We start from the raw sequence: 12,739 nt of genomic DNA, 5'->3' as shown, positions 1-12,739 counted from the left end.
AAATTTAAGATGGGAAAGCGAGAGGCTGCTTTGTTATGGCGAGAGGTCTAAGCAGGTTTCTTCTCAGAATCATTAGGCATCCTTAGGCATCTCAGTCCTTCATTGGATCAAATTTTTCAAGCCCTCACCTATCTTTGGAAACATGCTTAAATAATTTGCAGAACAGGAACACATATATATGCTTTTTGCTGAACTGGGGTTGTAAGTCAGACACGAGAGGATTTGGGCTTTAGGCATTTCGTTTGCTTGTAAAAGTCAATGTGCCTCCAAAAGAAACAAGAAATCTCACACGCTGTACACATAAATTTTATATTTAGGGTCTTGCTTTTACTCTTCAGTCAAGCATACTCAGGTACCTGTAAATTTCACCAAAAATCACAGCAATAACACAGGGTTCTAAACCAAAGCTCACCTTCAAAGTGCAAAAAGCTCTTCCGAGAAAAACAAAAATCAGTAGAGAAGAAAGAAGAAAAAACCAACCTCACTACCTGAAAGAAACACCACCTTCCGTTAAATCAGACCTAAGAAAATATCAAATTCTCCTAGTGGGAAGTGAAGAAAATGAGGTAGACTATTCCTATAGTTAAAATATATCACAATCTATACAATATATAATATTAGGTAGAAAAAATGGAATAGAGCATATTTTTAAAATCTAGCTTAAAGTAATTGGAAAGTACAGTTTCAAACCAAAATAGATGTATCCATAAAAATATTTATTGCAGAATAAGATTTACCCTATATTTCATGAATATTATACTCCGTATATAAGTGATATACTCCTGCAGATTATGCAGGAACAACACACAGTGGTAATACAATCTTTCTGTTTCTTAGAAACGTTAAAATATTCTGCTATCCTGTCATCTTTTTTGCTCTTACTTTTTAGCACATGTAAAAAGTTAAATGTGTCTGGAAAAGTTTTAACTGGTATAAAGATCAGAATAATCAAAACTAGTAACAGAACTGCATTAATTAGTATTTCTGGTAAATAATTAATCATCAACCCTTTGCATAGCCCCCGGCCAAAACTATATATGGTCTCAAACTGACAACACACAAACCTCCAGAGGTATCCACTAACTTGAATTGAGCTTGAGGTCATTTGTTTAGCTATAAGTACATGGTAACTTTTAAATTAAAATTTTTATTGTTAAAGTATTGTTCTGGAATATAAAATTGCTGCACCTATGTTTGAAATGCCAGTTTTAATCATACAGAATGACTTGTGACTTCATAAATTTTTGGTACAGATGGTAGGGATTTCCTGGTGGGAGACCACGGTGCCAAATGCATTTACTCCTATGCAGAAGCTCATGTGTCACATGGCACCAAGGGGTTAATTTTTTTACACGCAGAATTCTCTACATGATAATGCACTTTCATGTTCCCCATCTGGCTATTGTAAAATCACAAAGGCTGTGAAGGCACAAGCATGAAGTAGAAACTGGTGTCCTGATTTTCAATGGTACTGAGTATCTGCAACTCCCACTGAAGTAAGACGGGAGCCACAGGTGCTCAGTAGTTCTGAAAACCGGGCCATATTAGGACATCTTAACAAGCATTTGTTAAAGAATTCTGCATAGTGTCACTTATCACTTTAAGTCCCTGTTTATTCTCTTTATACTCCTCTAAAAACCTAAGGTTTTTACTAGAAATGGAAAAATATTTAACTACCATTTCGAACACCACAAGATGTAATGCATATGAAAACCATAAGCAGCATAGGAGAAAGCAAGTAAGACAAGTGGGAGCTTCAAATGAAACACGCAGATGGAAGGTAGAAGGTGAAGAACAGCAAGGGAGACTCTCCTTCACAGTCTGCCTACTGAAGCTGGGGAATTCTTTGCAACAAGTAAATTTTTATATGAGTTTAAAAATATTTGGACAAATCAGTGGAAATATGTCAACTGAGCTTTATTACCACTGCTCTCTTTTGGTTCAGGAAACCCTGAGCAACAAGTGACTGAAGGCAGGTATAATATTCCAGTACTGAATGCTTTTCCTGTTCTTATTCTCTAAGCATCTGTCCTTGGCCACTGATGATGGTGAGAGAAAGACCTTTGACATTACCTTGTATGACCATTCTGGTGTCCTTAGCTCCTTATACAAAATAAATCATTTATGTCAATGAAACAAAAATGTTATTAAATAAATAAATCAATTGGAAGTGTCAGTACTGAACAGAGATGGGGATGTATTTAGTAGTAAAAATGCTAAACAGGTCCATCAGTATGCAAGAAAACAGGCATATTAGTTGAAACCATTTTTCAAGAAATTCAGCAGAACAGCACCAGGACACTGGGCACTGCACGTGCACAGTACTGAGCCCATGGACCAAGTTCAACCAAGTACCGTCTGTGAGTAGACCAGCTGCCCACTGTGTTTACACACAGCAGATCCAAAGCATCTAATGGTGGAGCTACTGCTCACAGGCAGATGGCTGCCAGAGTCTCCTTTAGAAATGGAGACACAGCAACCCAAGCCTTAAAATGGCACTGAAAGTCAGCTCATGCTAATGTAGAGATATTTAAGAGACCAAAATGCCTCTTCGCAATTCTACTGTAATAGAAAACACTGGCTGGTCACATACAGGAAAGGTTGAAGCATGAAGGCAAGATCACTGTCTGAAGCACTGTCTCATCCAGAAAGTTTTCCCTTAAGGAAGCACCTTAAAACTACTAGAAGTAGATTAGCTGGAGAAACGAATGGATTCAGTCTATTTCCAGAGCTCATTTCTGATGGTATTTATTTCTGACCGAATAATGTCTGCAGAAGCTGTCCATAACAGTAGACTTCAGAGTGAGCTCCCTGGCATGAGGGAATTCCGTCATCAATCTACCATGGCCATCTCTCAATATTTAGAAACATTCCAACTTGATGAAAAAATCTAAAATATAGTTCCGCATTGAAACTAATGCTTAAAGGTGTTGCACATTTACTGTGAAAGTGCAAATGAAAGACAACTAATACGGGGTTGCATTTGTAGATATTTTATAGTTAAGATAACCAGTCTGCTACCTACTTCTTAAATGAAGCATTGTAAATTAAACTCTACTGTGCCTGAAATGTTGTGTAGTATGGAGAGAAGGAATGGTTTACTATGAACTATAGGAAGGTCTTGTTACATGCAAGTATGTTATCATATGGAATTTAGTCTCAAACTTTGTGAATATACATGGTGAAAAGTCATAAAATCACATGGATGGTGGTTTTCCCTATCTTCAGTTTCATGAAGCAAGGATGGTATGATACTCATAGCATGGCAGGGCAGAACTGGATGAAAATTGTCTCATTTTTCAGGCCATTGTAGAGTTACACATTTGCTTGTGGCTATGCTCCCCCACACAAGAATGCACTGAAACTTTGAAAAAAAAAAAAGCTTCTTGTTCAGCTCTACACAATTAGCAGGAAAGAAGAAAGATGTATGCTAGTCCAAAATGGTTCTTTTGTAGGTGAAGGTGTGAGGCAAAACCAGCAGTCCATTTTTAATAGAGCGAGCTATTTATCCTCCCACATACCAGAATATTTTTCCATGATTCACAGGCATTTCTCTTTCCACATGACATTGAAGCCAGCTACAGAAGAAATCAGGGTTTGCTGTCATCAGTGTTATCTTTAATTAGCAGACTTATCCATTCCCTCTGCTTTAATTTCAACTACAAAATAGTGCAACTTTTTCATCGGACAGCTGAAAGTTCAGTATTCTCACAGTGGCGTGGTCTGCAGCCCAGCCAGGAAGCTGGGAGCTCACAGGTTCCCTTTCCAGCACTACAATTCACTTGCCTTCAGAATGGCCAGATTTCCCTGTAGCTCAATCTTCTGGTTTTAAATTAAGAAGAATACTTTTATTATAGTAACAGGAATGTTGTGAGAATTAACTAAACCTGACCTGAACCCATACTTCCATATTATGTCAAAACATACGGGAAATCAGGTAAAGTTGGTTTGGATAAGAAACACAGTGTAAAGCTTCTCCTAGTTAACGGGCTTATCAGAAGCCCATGGGATACAAGCAAAACATGTTAATAGATTTGGAAGCTTTGGATAAGGCCCCTACAAGTGTTCTGTTGCTTAGGTTGTGGTTTTTTAAATTTTCCACCCTAGTGGGTTCCACTGAGGCAATACAGTATCTTTAGGTACCAAATAAGTAAGAGGTAGAACACAAGGTGAAGAAATGACACCTCCTCAAAACTCACTGTTATCCACTGGTTATCAAGTAATTCATTAGCTGTGATTTGGTGAGCAGGATTGACTTTCAGAAGTAGTCTCAATATTTGTTTTGCTAGGAAAAAAACCCACAACTTGATATATCTCATTTCTGCTAACAACTCGACACATTTTCAACTGAGTGCTTTAATTCAGCAGAGAATATTTTTCTTACAATGCTATGAAATTAGTTCATGATATCATTTATGTCTATTTTTTAACATCAATTTTGCTTTTCAGAAAATGCATTCTACTTAAAAGCAAAAAAAAGATCAAACTACTACATTTGTGGAATTCATTGCAAAACAGTCAGCATTTATTTTGTGAGAGCATTGTGTACTTACCAGCCTCACTAACTGTTTGCCAGACCAGATTTTTAAAGCACAGGTCTCCCTTTCTTATTAGTTCAAAAAACTTTTCTTCTAAGCTTGCTATAAAAGGCGTAAGAAAATTAGGGTCAGTGAACGGATACCTACTATTTTTCACTGGTGAGACAAAACCTACGTATTATGGGATCACTGTGAAATCAAAAAGTTTGCAGGACTGGGAAAGCTTCAGAAGAACTCTACAAAAGTGATTCAAGTTCTGAAAAATATGTCTCAGAGCGATTTAAAGGAAAAAGGTTATGGGGTTAAAAGGTGATTTAATCTTAGTCACTAGGTATCCACACAAGGAAAAGATAATTGATATTATATGGATTTTTAAAGTAGCAGCCAAAGGTTTAACAAGATACAACAACTGAAGTAGAAGCTAGAAAAAATTAAACTGAAAATACAGTATTTTGCTATTCTGTAACTCACTCATCCAAATCACTTGGCTAACTGAAAGCTAACCTGTTGCCACCATGTGCAGTATTTCCACCACAGCAATTTTGTTTGCTGCAAACACTTTATACTTACCATTTCTTTTGATTTCATGTCAAAGTAATACTTTCCATTAAACAATTCAACAATTCTGTCCTAGCAACCACTACATTTCAGTAATAAGAATCATCATTAATTCATTTCCCACTGTTTTTAGACTAGTGAGTTAAAACTCCCCTGAGTTAATAGCAATCACAGTAACTGAAACAACAGCAACAAGAGAAAACAATTGCTCTCAATTTAGGCATTTAAGTCCCAATCAGCTGTCTTTCTAAAAAACAGGTTTTGGATCAAACACAGGTCATTGACTCAGTATAAGGATTACTAGATACATTTTATTCTGTAGCCTTATTTTATATAAGAAGTCAGTTTAGTCATACATAGTGGTTGCTTGTCTCCCTGAAGTCAAGTGTACTGCTGTTCAAAATGGGATAAACTCAGTTCCAAATTCTTACAATCTATGAAATATGTTCAATTCTTAGTCTAAGGTGCTATTCTTCATTGAATAACAGTAAATTAAAGCAAGTGTGATTCACAGAAAAATATAGAAGTGTATAATATCCTTTCACTGCTACAAAAAATGTATTTTTCAGAACAAAAACATAAAGCAGAAAATACTATGACAAAACAAAACATCATTTTTAATGTTACACTTTTTGTTCTGGTATCAAGCTGTATCTCCTTTAGCTACATAGTGTAAACATTGCCTTATTTGGCCTCATCTAAACTAAGGTATCAGTAGAAATCGGATAATAAAAAAGCAAAGATATCAGAAATGTCACAAAAATTCTAAGACATACCCATAAGTGTACTTATTAAGAGTACGTAGGTTCATAAAAATATACCTTGGCCTCATTCTTGCCCTGTATCTATTTCTTGTTATTTTGAGTAAAATATTTGAGTAAATGTGGTATCTGAATGTCTGTGAATGCAATTTACTCTTTCTGTATCATCTGCTTCCTTTATGCCAGTTGTATTCTTAATGATGTGGTAACAACAACAAAAGGTAATATATACAAAACGAAAACAAATGCATTCCTAAAAAAAATTGTGTTAATATCAAACCCAGTGTTTAAGCTTGCTTTGTATTTGGTTTCTGTGACTATTACTGTTTACCAACAGAAGTATTAACCAGAAACATCAACTGTAAATGTCTATTAGAGAATATACTTTGAAAGTAAATATCGATCTGTGTTCCACTAATCACATAATGAATGAAAAACCATATCATGTGATCTGTGTTTTCAATCAAAACTAATAAAGACAGATTAAATTTCTAATAGATTTTACATCATACTGTTCATGCACAACTGACATGCAAAAATTACATAGCAAATACTTCCAAGAAATTAATACACCTATTTGTGGCCATTTAAAACAAAAAAGAAGCTGACTTCATCAAATAAATTATTTGCATCAAGTTATGTTTTTAGTTCTACTCCCAAAACACAGAAGTAGCTACTGAAAATGTAATTGTCACATCCTAGTGAAGGATGCCTGTCACTTTATATCAAAGTAAAATACTCTGGAGTTTGATTCACATGGCTTTAATTTTTAATTTTAAGGTAAAACATAAAATTAATGTTTTAGTGCATTTTCCCCCAAACTTTTAATCTCAAAATGTCTTCAACAAAAATTGCTGGTTTCTTTTATCATCCAATTCTCCTTCCCAATCTCCCTCAGGACTTAAATCCACATGGAACTCAATTTAAAGAACAGAAAATGGGAAGAATGCATTCATTTCAGGACATGATACTGTAAGTATTGGCTGGTGACAATGCCCATTATTCTGTTATGCACAGATAGGACTAAATTCTCTCCAGACTACAGCAGTGACAGACAACAGATAACTTCAGCTAAAGAAATCAAGTTAAGTAGGTGAAACATATCACGTGGAACCTTGAAAATCTGTGGAGAAATTTTCTGTGCCTTTAGAAAGGAGCAAAAAGTACCACAATTTCTTAATAGGTTTCTTATTGCTGCAGTGCAGGAAGTAATTTATTAGGCATCCTAGACTTCTTTAGTTGCACAAAGGTTTTTAAGAACTATTGCAGGGGCCAGAGTCTCTGAGCACACTTGGAAGAATGAGCAAGAAATCCAATAGCGTAGATTGCACAGGAAAAAGAAGCCCCTGACCCTTTCCTATTAGAGAGCAGCATATGGGCCATGCTCTCAGAGTGTGACAGGCAGCGGGACTCTTGCTAGTCTACTCATTCAATGTGCTGACATACTTTTGTATTTTAATGGATTTTCTTTTTGTTGGTTGCTATTGTGTATGCTTCTATTAGTATATGTTAAAATAGAAAGGAAATGGAAAGTATAAAGTACACCTCGGTTTAAATTACATACAAAAATCCATCACGCCGGCATTGCCCCATTATGCAGAGGCAACCCTGTGCATTAACATTCATGAAAACAGAGTTCATGAGTCACCTCAGGGCTTACGCTTCCCATATAGGTAGAGACTGAGCCTGTCGTGGCAATAATACCCTTGGTACCAAGATGGAGCATGCCATCTGCACTGCAAAAAGAGCTCTGGCAGCTAGCAAATTACCAGGGAGGCATTAGCTGTAGCCTAGAAGGGTCAAAGTTGTGATGGTAGTAATAATGGCTGTAACAGTATCTTCAAGCCCATTAGAGGAGCATCAGGAGCACAAGCTATTATTCAGGGTGGGAAGAAAAGTAATTTGCAAAAACAGAATTAAAATCAGAAGATGATCTTATGGCTTTTGTATTACTATTTTCAAATTAAGCAATAAAAAGGAGTGTGAATTGTATTCTATTAATTCATACACAGTATTTTCATTCTTGTGTAGTCAACACAAGAAGGGGTGAATTAATGTTACTTTGTTCTGACACTGTTGTGATTACAAAATGCTAATTTAAAAAAATATTTATATTGCTAATTAAGGAAGAAGGTCAGAAGTTCTACGCTCCGGCTGCAATCAGCACAGTTCACTGCTCTGAATTTTACAAGTTCTGAGCTGTGAATTGTGCTGATTGCAGGCACTGCTCTGGATTCTTATTAGCCAGTCAAACCAATTTCTACCAACCATTTTATAACGTATTCTATTGTATTATGTTGTGCAACATCTACTACCGTGATGCAAACATTAATATCATGAAGTACAACAATAAAACTCATTCTGTATCAGCATAAAAAGTACACATGGATTTTAGAAATAAAAAAAAAATTAAAGGCAATAAAGCTATGAACACTTCATCATGCTAACACAAGAAGAAAAGTGAGCTAATTGTATAGAAAAGAAACTGAGGAACCAAAACAAAGTGGAAAGAAAAACCAAAGAAAATCCAGAAAAGAGGAGGTTATGAAACTGTGCCTGTGTCTGCATGCTCATGTACAAAGACTTAAGTTATAAAAGAACTCAGCTGTATGCTACAAAAGTAAAACAATCACAGGACAGCAATAACAACAACAAATGAAACAGCAAGTGGTAATGTTCTAAAACATTGGCATTAAAGCATCATCTGGGGGCAAGTGAGAGAAGAACAAGACTGAAAGTGGGGAAAAAACCCATGCAAATACATTATGAAAGAAAAAAAGTCCCTGCATACAACATGACATTTTAGTTGCATCATATGAACGGTAATTTATGTACTTTGCTACAATTTATTTTTAATTATTAGGGTACCTTTTTATATCATTTAGCTAGTATAGGCAGGGTAAGATTTTTCAGAGAGGAATTATTATTTTGTAACAAAGATAAATGTTATAAACGATGAAAGACTTCAATAAAAATATGCATGTGCTCTTACGAATATAAAATTTCATTTCTTCCTCTAATGACAGCAGACTCATAAACTTTCAAAGGACACAGATAACCTGTCCAGGGAGACCTGGCAGCCCTCGAACATCTCAGTTACCGAGTCACCACAGGCAGAGGTGGGGAAGAAAAGCCCTTACCCTGATTGCACCGTTTGTGCAATCCATTTGAGGATTTGACCAATAATCTGTAAATCAATAATTTAGTTCTCATATATAGATCCAGCCAACATATGAAAAAGAGGCCTAAACTCTCAGTTTAGTTTTATGGTGTTTCACTGCAAAATTCTGTAATATTCTGTTATTTCAGGATTATAAAGTGGTTCATAAATCAAATACTCAGTTTTTAACACTGAACTCTATCTTTTACTTTATTTTGCATAGAAATTTGTAATGTTTACGTACAAGCAATTATAAGAGTTCAGTCTTTTGTGGAGGTTTAGCACACAGGTTTATTTTTTATTTCAGTGCAAAATTGTAAGTACTTGTATTATAAATGGGTCTGTACATTTTATATTACTTTTACAAGCTACTTACAGCATGTACATAATGACACCTATGCTCCAAATGTCACACTGTTGGCTGCAGTCATAGGCACTGATAACTTCAGGGCCTGCCAACCAAGCAGAAAAAATAGTATTAATAATAGAAAAAAAAAAAAACACCCAAACTTTTAAATGCTTAAACACAAAGCATGAAGAATGTGCTGATGTGGTATAATTTATTCCCGTATGTAAAGAGGAACCAACAGCAGATGTTTAAATGAATAATGTACAGACCTTAACAATTCATGCTGATGTGTCTTCACTTTTATCATTTAGCTGTTAAGGGGGTGGCGACATTGTGACATTAGCTGTATGATTAAACTTAGTATTCCTTTTCCCCACAGTAAGTTGTTAAAGCAGTATTCATAACACACTGATTTAAAGTACTGCAAGACACCATATGAACTTTTCTTTTTCTCCCAGATATAAGTGTAGTACCTAAGAACACAGGGTTCTTGCAAAACACAAGAGCCTCTGTTTGCACATATTAGCTTGAATACATCATATGATGAACAACATCAATGCCAAAATACTGGGAAAAAAAAAATTTCAAACCTATTTATTTATATCCTAGATTAAAAATTCACAAATTATAATCTATTCACTAATCACTTTATATTATTTCAGTCACATGTCAGAAAGATGCTGTTTTGGGGCCATCTTAGTGATATTTTATCTACTATATCATGGGAGATGTTGTTGTGAGTTCACAGCAAGGTCTATGGTTTTCACTTCCAGAATCAATGGCGGTGACATACTTAGCCCCAGTAAGGAACAGAAGATAAAAACCTTCACACAATAGAAGAGGAGATTGACAAAGACTATTTTATTTGGTGGTGTCCCACCAAATCAAAAAGCTTGTTTAACTGTCATCTCAGTTTTTTATGTTTTAGGTAGGTACCAAGCTTCAGATATCAAATTGTTATGTCAAGGAACTTAAAATAGTTAACTTAATGGTTTGATATCACAACTGGTAAAATAAGGCTTTAAAGGAGAATCTTAACTTTAATACTGCCAAACTGGCCAAAACCTGCAGTATCGTCTCATTTCTAGTCGATTGTTTTGCAAACATTTTAAACCAGCAGTAATTCATGCTATTAACATCCTGGGAAAACTTACAAACTTATATAAGTTTATATCCTTATATACATATCCTACACAAAATAAAATTACTGAATCGGGAAATTGCTATTGTTTTTAGAATATTTTTTATTAATAAACCAGTCTAATTAAATCATGAGTTTCCACAAGTCACACACACAAGAAGGGAGCATACAAAAGATGGAAATAAGAACAAAAGGAAAACATAAGCATAGAGGGGCAAAATCAGAAAGGAAAAATGAGGAGCAACTAGCAAGGGACGTAACTAAAAATGAAATAATCTATAAGTATATGAGTAGTAGGAAGACAATGAATAAAGAGGCTGGTATTGTATTCAACCAAGAATGCAATTGATAGATGATGCTCAGAAGGCAAATGTATTTAATGTCTTCTTACATTAATCTTAACCAAAATGTCAACTGCAAGCAGTGGATAGCACAATCAATATCAATGACAAAGGGGCAAGACCTCAGTTTTTTACAGAGAAGCAAAAGATTAGCAAGTACTTAGGTTGGAAATTTTAAAATCAGCTGTAACCGATAAAATTCATTCTAGAGTACTTTAAAAACTGACAAGACTTTTCAGAGCTCTTAGTGGTTCAAGAACTATTAGTTGAAGGCGGGTAAAATACTTGAAAAGTGAAAAAGGCAATCATGGTATCTATCCGTAAGAGGGTGGAAAAACTGGCATCAAAGAATTACAGATGCTTTCCATTAATTTTAATTCCCAGGAAAATACTGGAAATAATAAGCACCTAGAAGAAAACAGAGGTAAGTAACAGCCATTACGCACCTGTCAGGAACAAATCTCCATGCAGCACAGGTTGACAGGCTTCAGGGTTAGAGGAGGAACACTAAATATCACATAGCTCTATTTTACTAAGGCTTTTGGTACCGTTTGACGTAACTTTTTTCATAATACTGTCTACATTAAAATATCACAGGAACAATGCACACATGCTTATAAAAAACACTTCTCAGAAAGTAGTTGTAACTTGTTCATTGTCAAAGTGGAAGGCTGCATCAAGGAATGTTTTGTAGGTGTCTGTCCTAGGCATGATGCCATTATAATTGATGACCTGGATGATCCAAGAGAGATCACGCTTATTAAATCTGAAGACAACATCAAGCCAGGAATGACTGTAAGTATACTGAAAGACAAGCTCAGAATGCAAACACAAGGAGAAGAGCTGGTCAGGCAGCAGGTCAAGGACTGTTGTGAATCACAAGCTGAACATGATTTAACCGTTCCCGTGTTACTGGACAATGCCTCTGCAAGGTAGGATTAGCGTAAAACTGCCACTCTGGTACAAAATCTCTTTGTGCACACCTGCCCTTTCTGAGGATACCAAGGCCAACGCTACTCCCCTTGTCTGGGTTAGAAGCCTATTTAAATATGCAAGGTGAAAAACAGGCCAATGGCCTGATTCCCAGCCCTTACCTCCTGTTCTTTTATGTGGACTTGAGAGTCCTTAAATAAATTACAAAAAGACAGTCATCACTTGTGTTTTATATGCAAGCCTAAGGTCTGCAGCACATAAAAAACAATGCTTCCACTCAGCCTGGCACTGGTGAGGCTTCAACTAGATACTGTGCTCAGTTTTGGATACTCCCATTTTGACATAATAGGTACCAAATGGAGCATGGCAAGTCAATCACAAAGATCAGAAATGCAGGACAGGACTGAGAAAATTCATCCTGTTTAGTCTAAAGAACAAGAGACTAAGGGAGGAGTGTGATATCAGATTGCTGAAAATAGGAAGGTGGCTACCTGTTCTTCATATCCATGATGGCTAGGGCGAGAAATAATAGTCTGAAGATATGAAGTGCAGTTCCGCGCTTTTCCTTAGCCCCACGCATAGGCTCCCACCATCTCCCTTAGGTCAGCTCTAGCTTATGTGGCTGCAGGTGAGTTAACTGAAAATTTATAATGAAAAAAGTTATTAGATCATGGCCTGTAGGTATAAGTTTAAGCTGATTGTCAAACTGAAGGTTCAGGGCAGACAGAAGGAAAAATTTCTAGGAGGATAATGAAGCATCAGAATAGAGTGCCTGGGAAGATTACAGAGTCTCCATTACTGGAGGTCTTTAAGTACACTTTACACAAATATTCATCAGAAATGACTTAAGTACAGCTGCTTCTTTCTTTGGACAGAGAAATAAATCAAATGACTCGAGGTCCCTTCCCATGTTGAGACTCTATGTTTCTGTCATGATTAGTAAATCAGAAAGTAATTT

General features: G+C 35.9%; 1 protein-coding gene across 1 annotated transcript in view; it reads right to left on the bottom strand.

Moving 5' to 3' along the window:
* Positions 1 to 338: 338 nt before the first annotated feature.
* Positions 339 to 12,739, bottom strand: part of STK33 (serine/threonine kinase 33) — a 28,275-nt gene continuing 15,874 nt past the window's right edge. The window contains exons 9-13 of the mRNA XM_050897020.1: positions 9,394 to 9,469; positions 5,542 to 5,555; positions 4,554 to 4,652; positions 4,200 to 4,285; positions 339 to 356 (exon numbers count right to left, since the gene is read on the bottom strand). Coding sequence (XP_050752977.1) covers positions 339 to 356; positions 4,200 to 4,285; positions 4,554 to 4,652; positions 5,542 to 5,555; positions 9,394 to 9,469 — 293 coding nt within the window. The remainder of the gene's footprint in view (positions 357 to 4,199; positions 4,286 to 4,553; positions 4,653 to 5,541; positions 5,556 to 9,393; positions 9,470 to 12,739) is intronic.

The sequence above is a fragment of the Gymnogyps californianus genome, chromosome 5, assembly GCF_018139145.2.
Source record: "Gymnogyps californianus isolate 813 chromosome 5, ASM1813914v2, whole genome shotgun sequence".
Classification (NCBI taxonomy): domain Eukaryota; kingdom Metazoa; phylum Chordata; class Aves; order Accipitriformes; family Cathartidae; genus Gymnogyps; species Gymnogyps californianus.
Note: the sequence above shows the minus strand (reverse complement) of the source record. Positions and strands in the feature narration are given on the sequence as shown.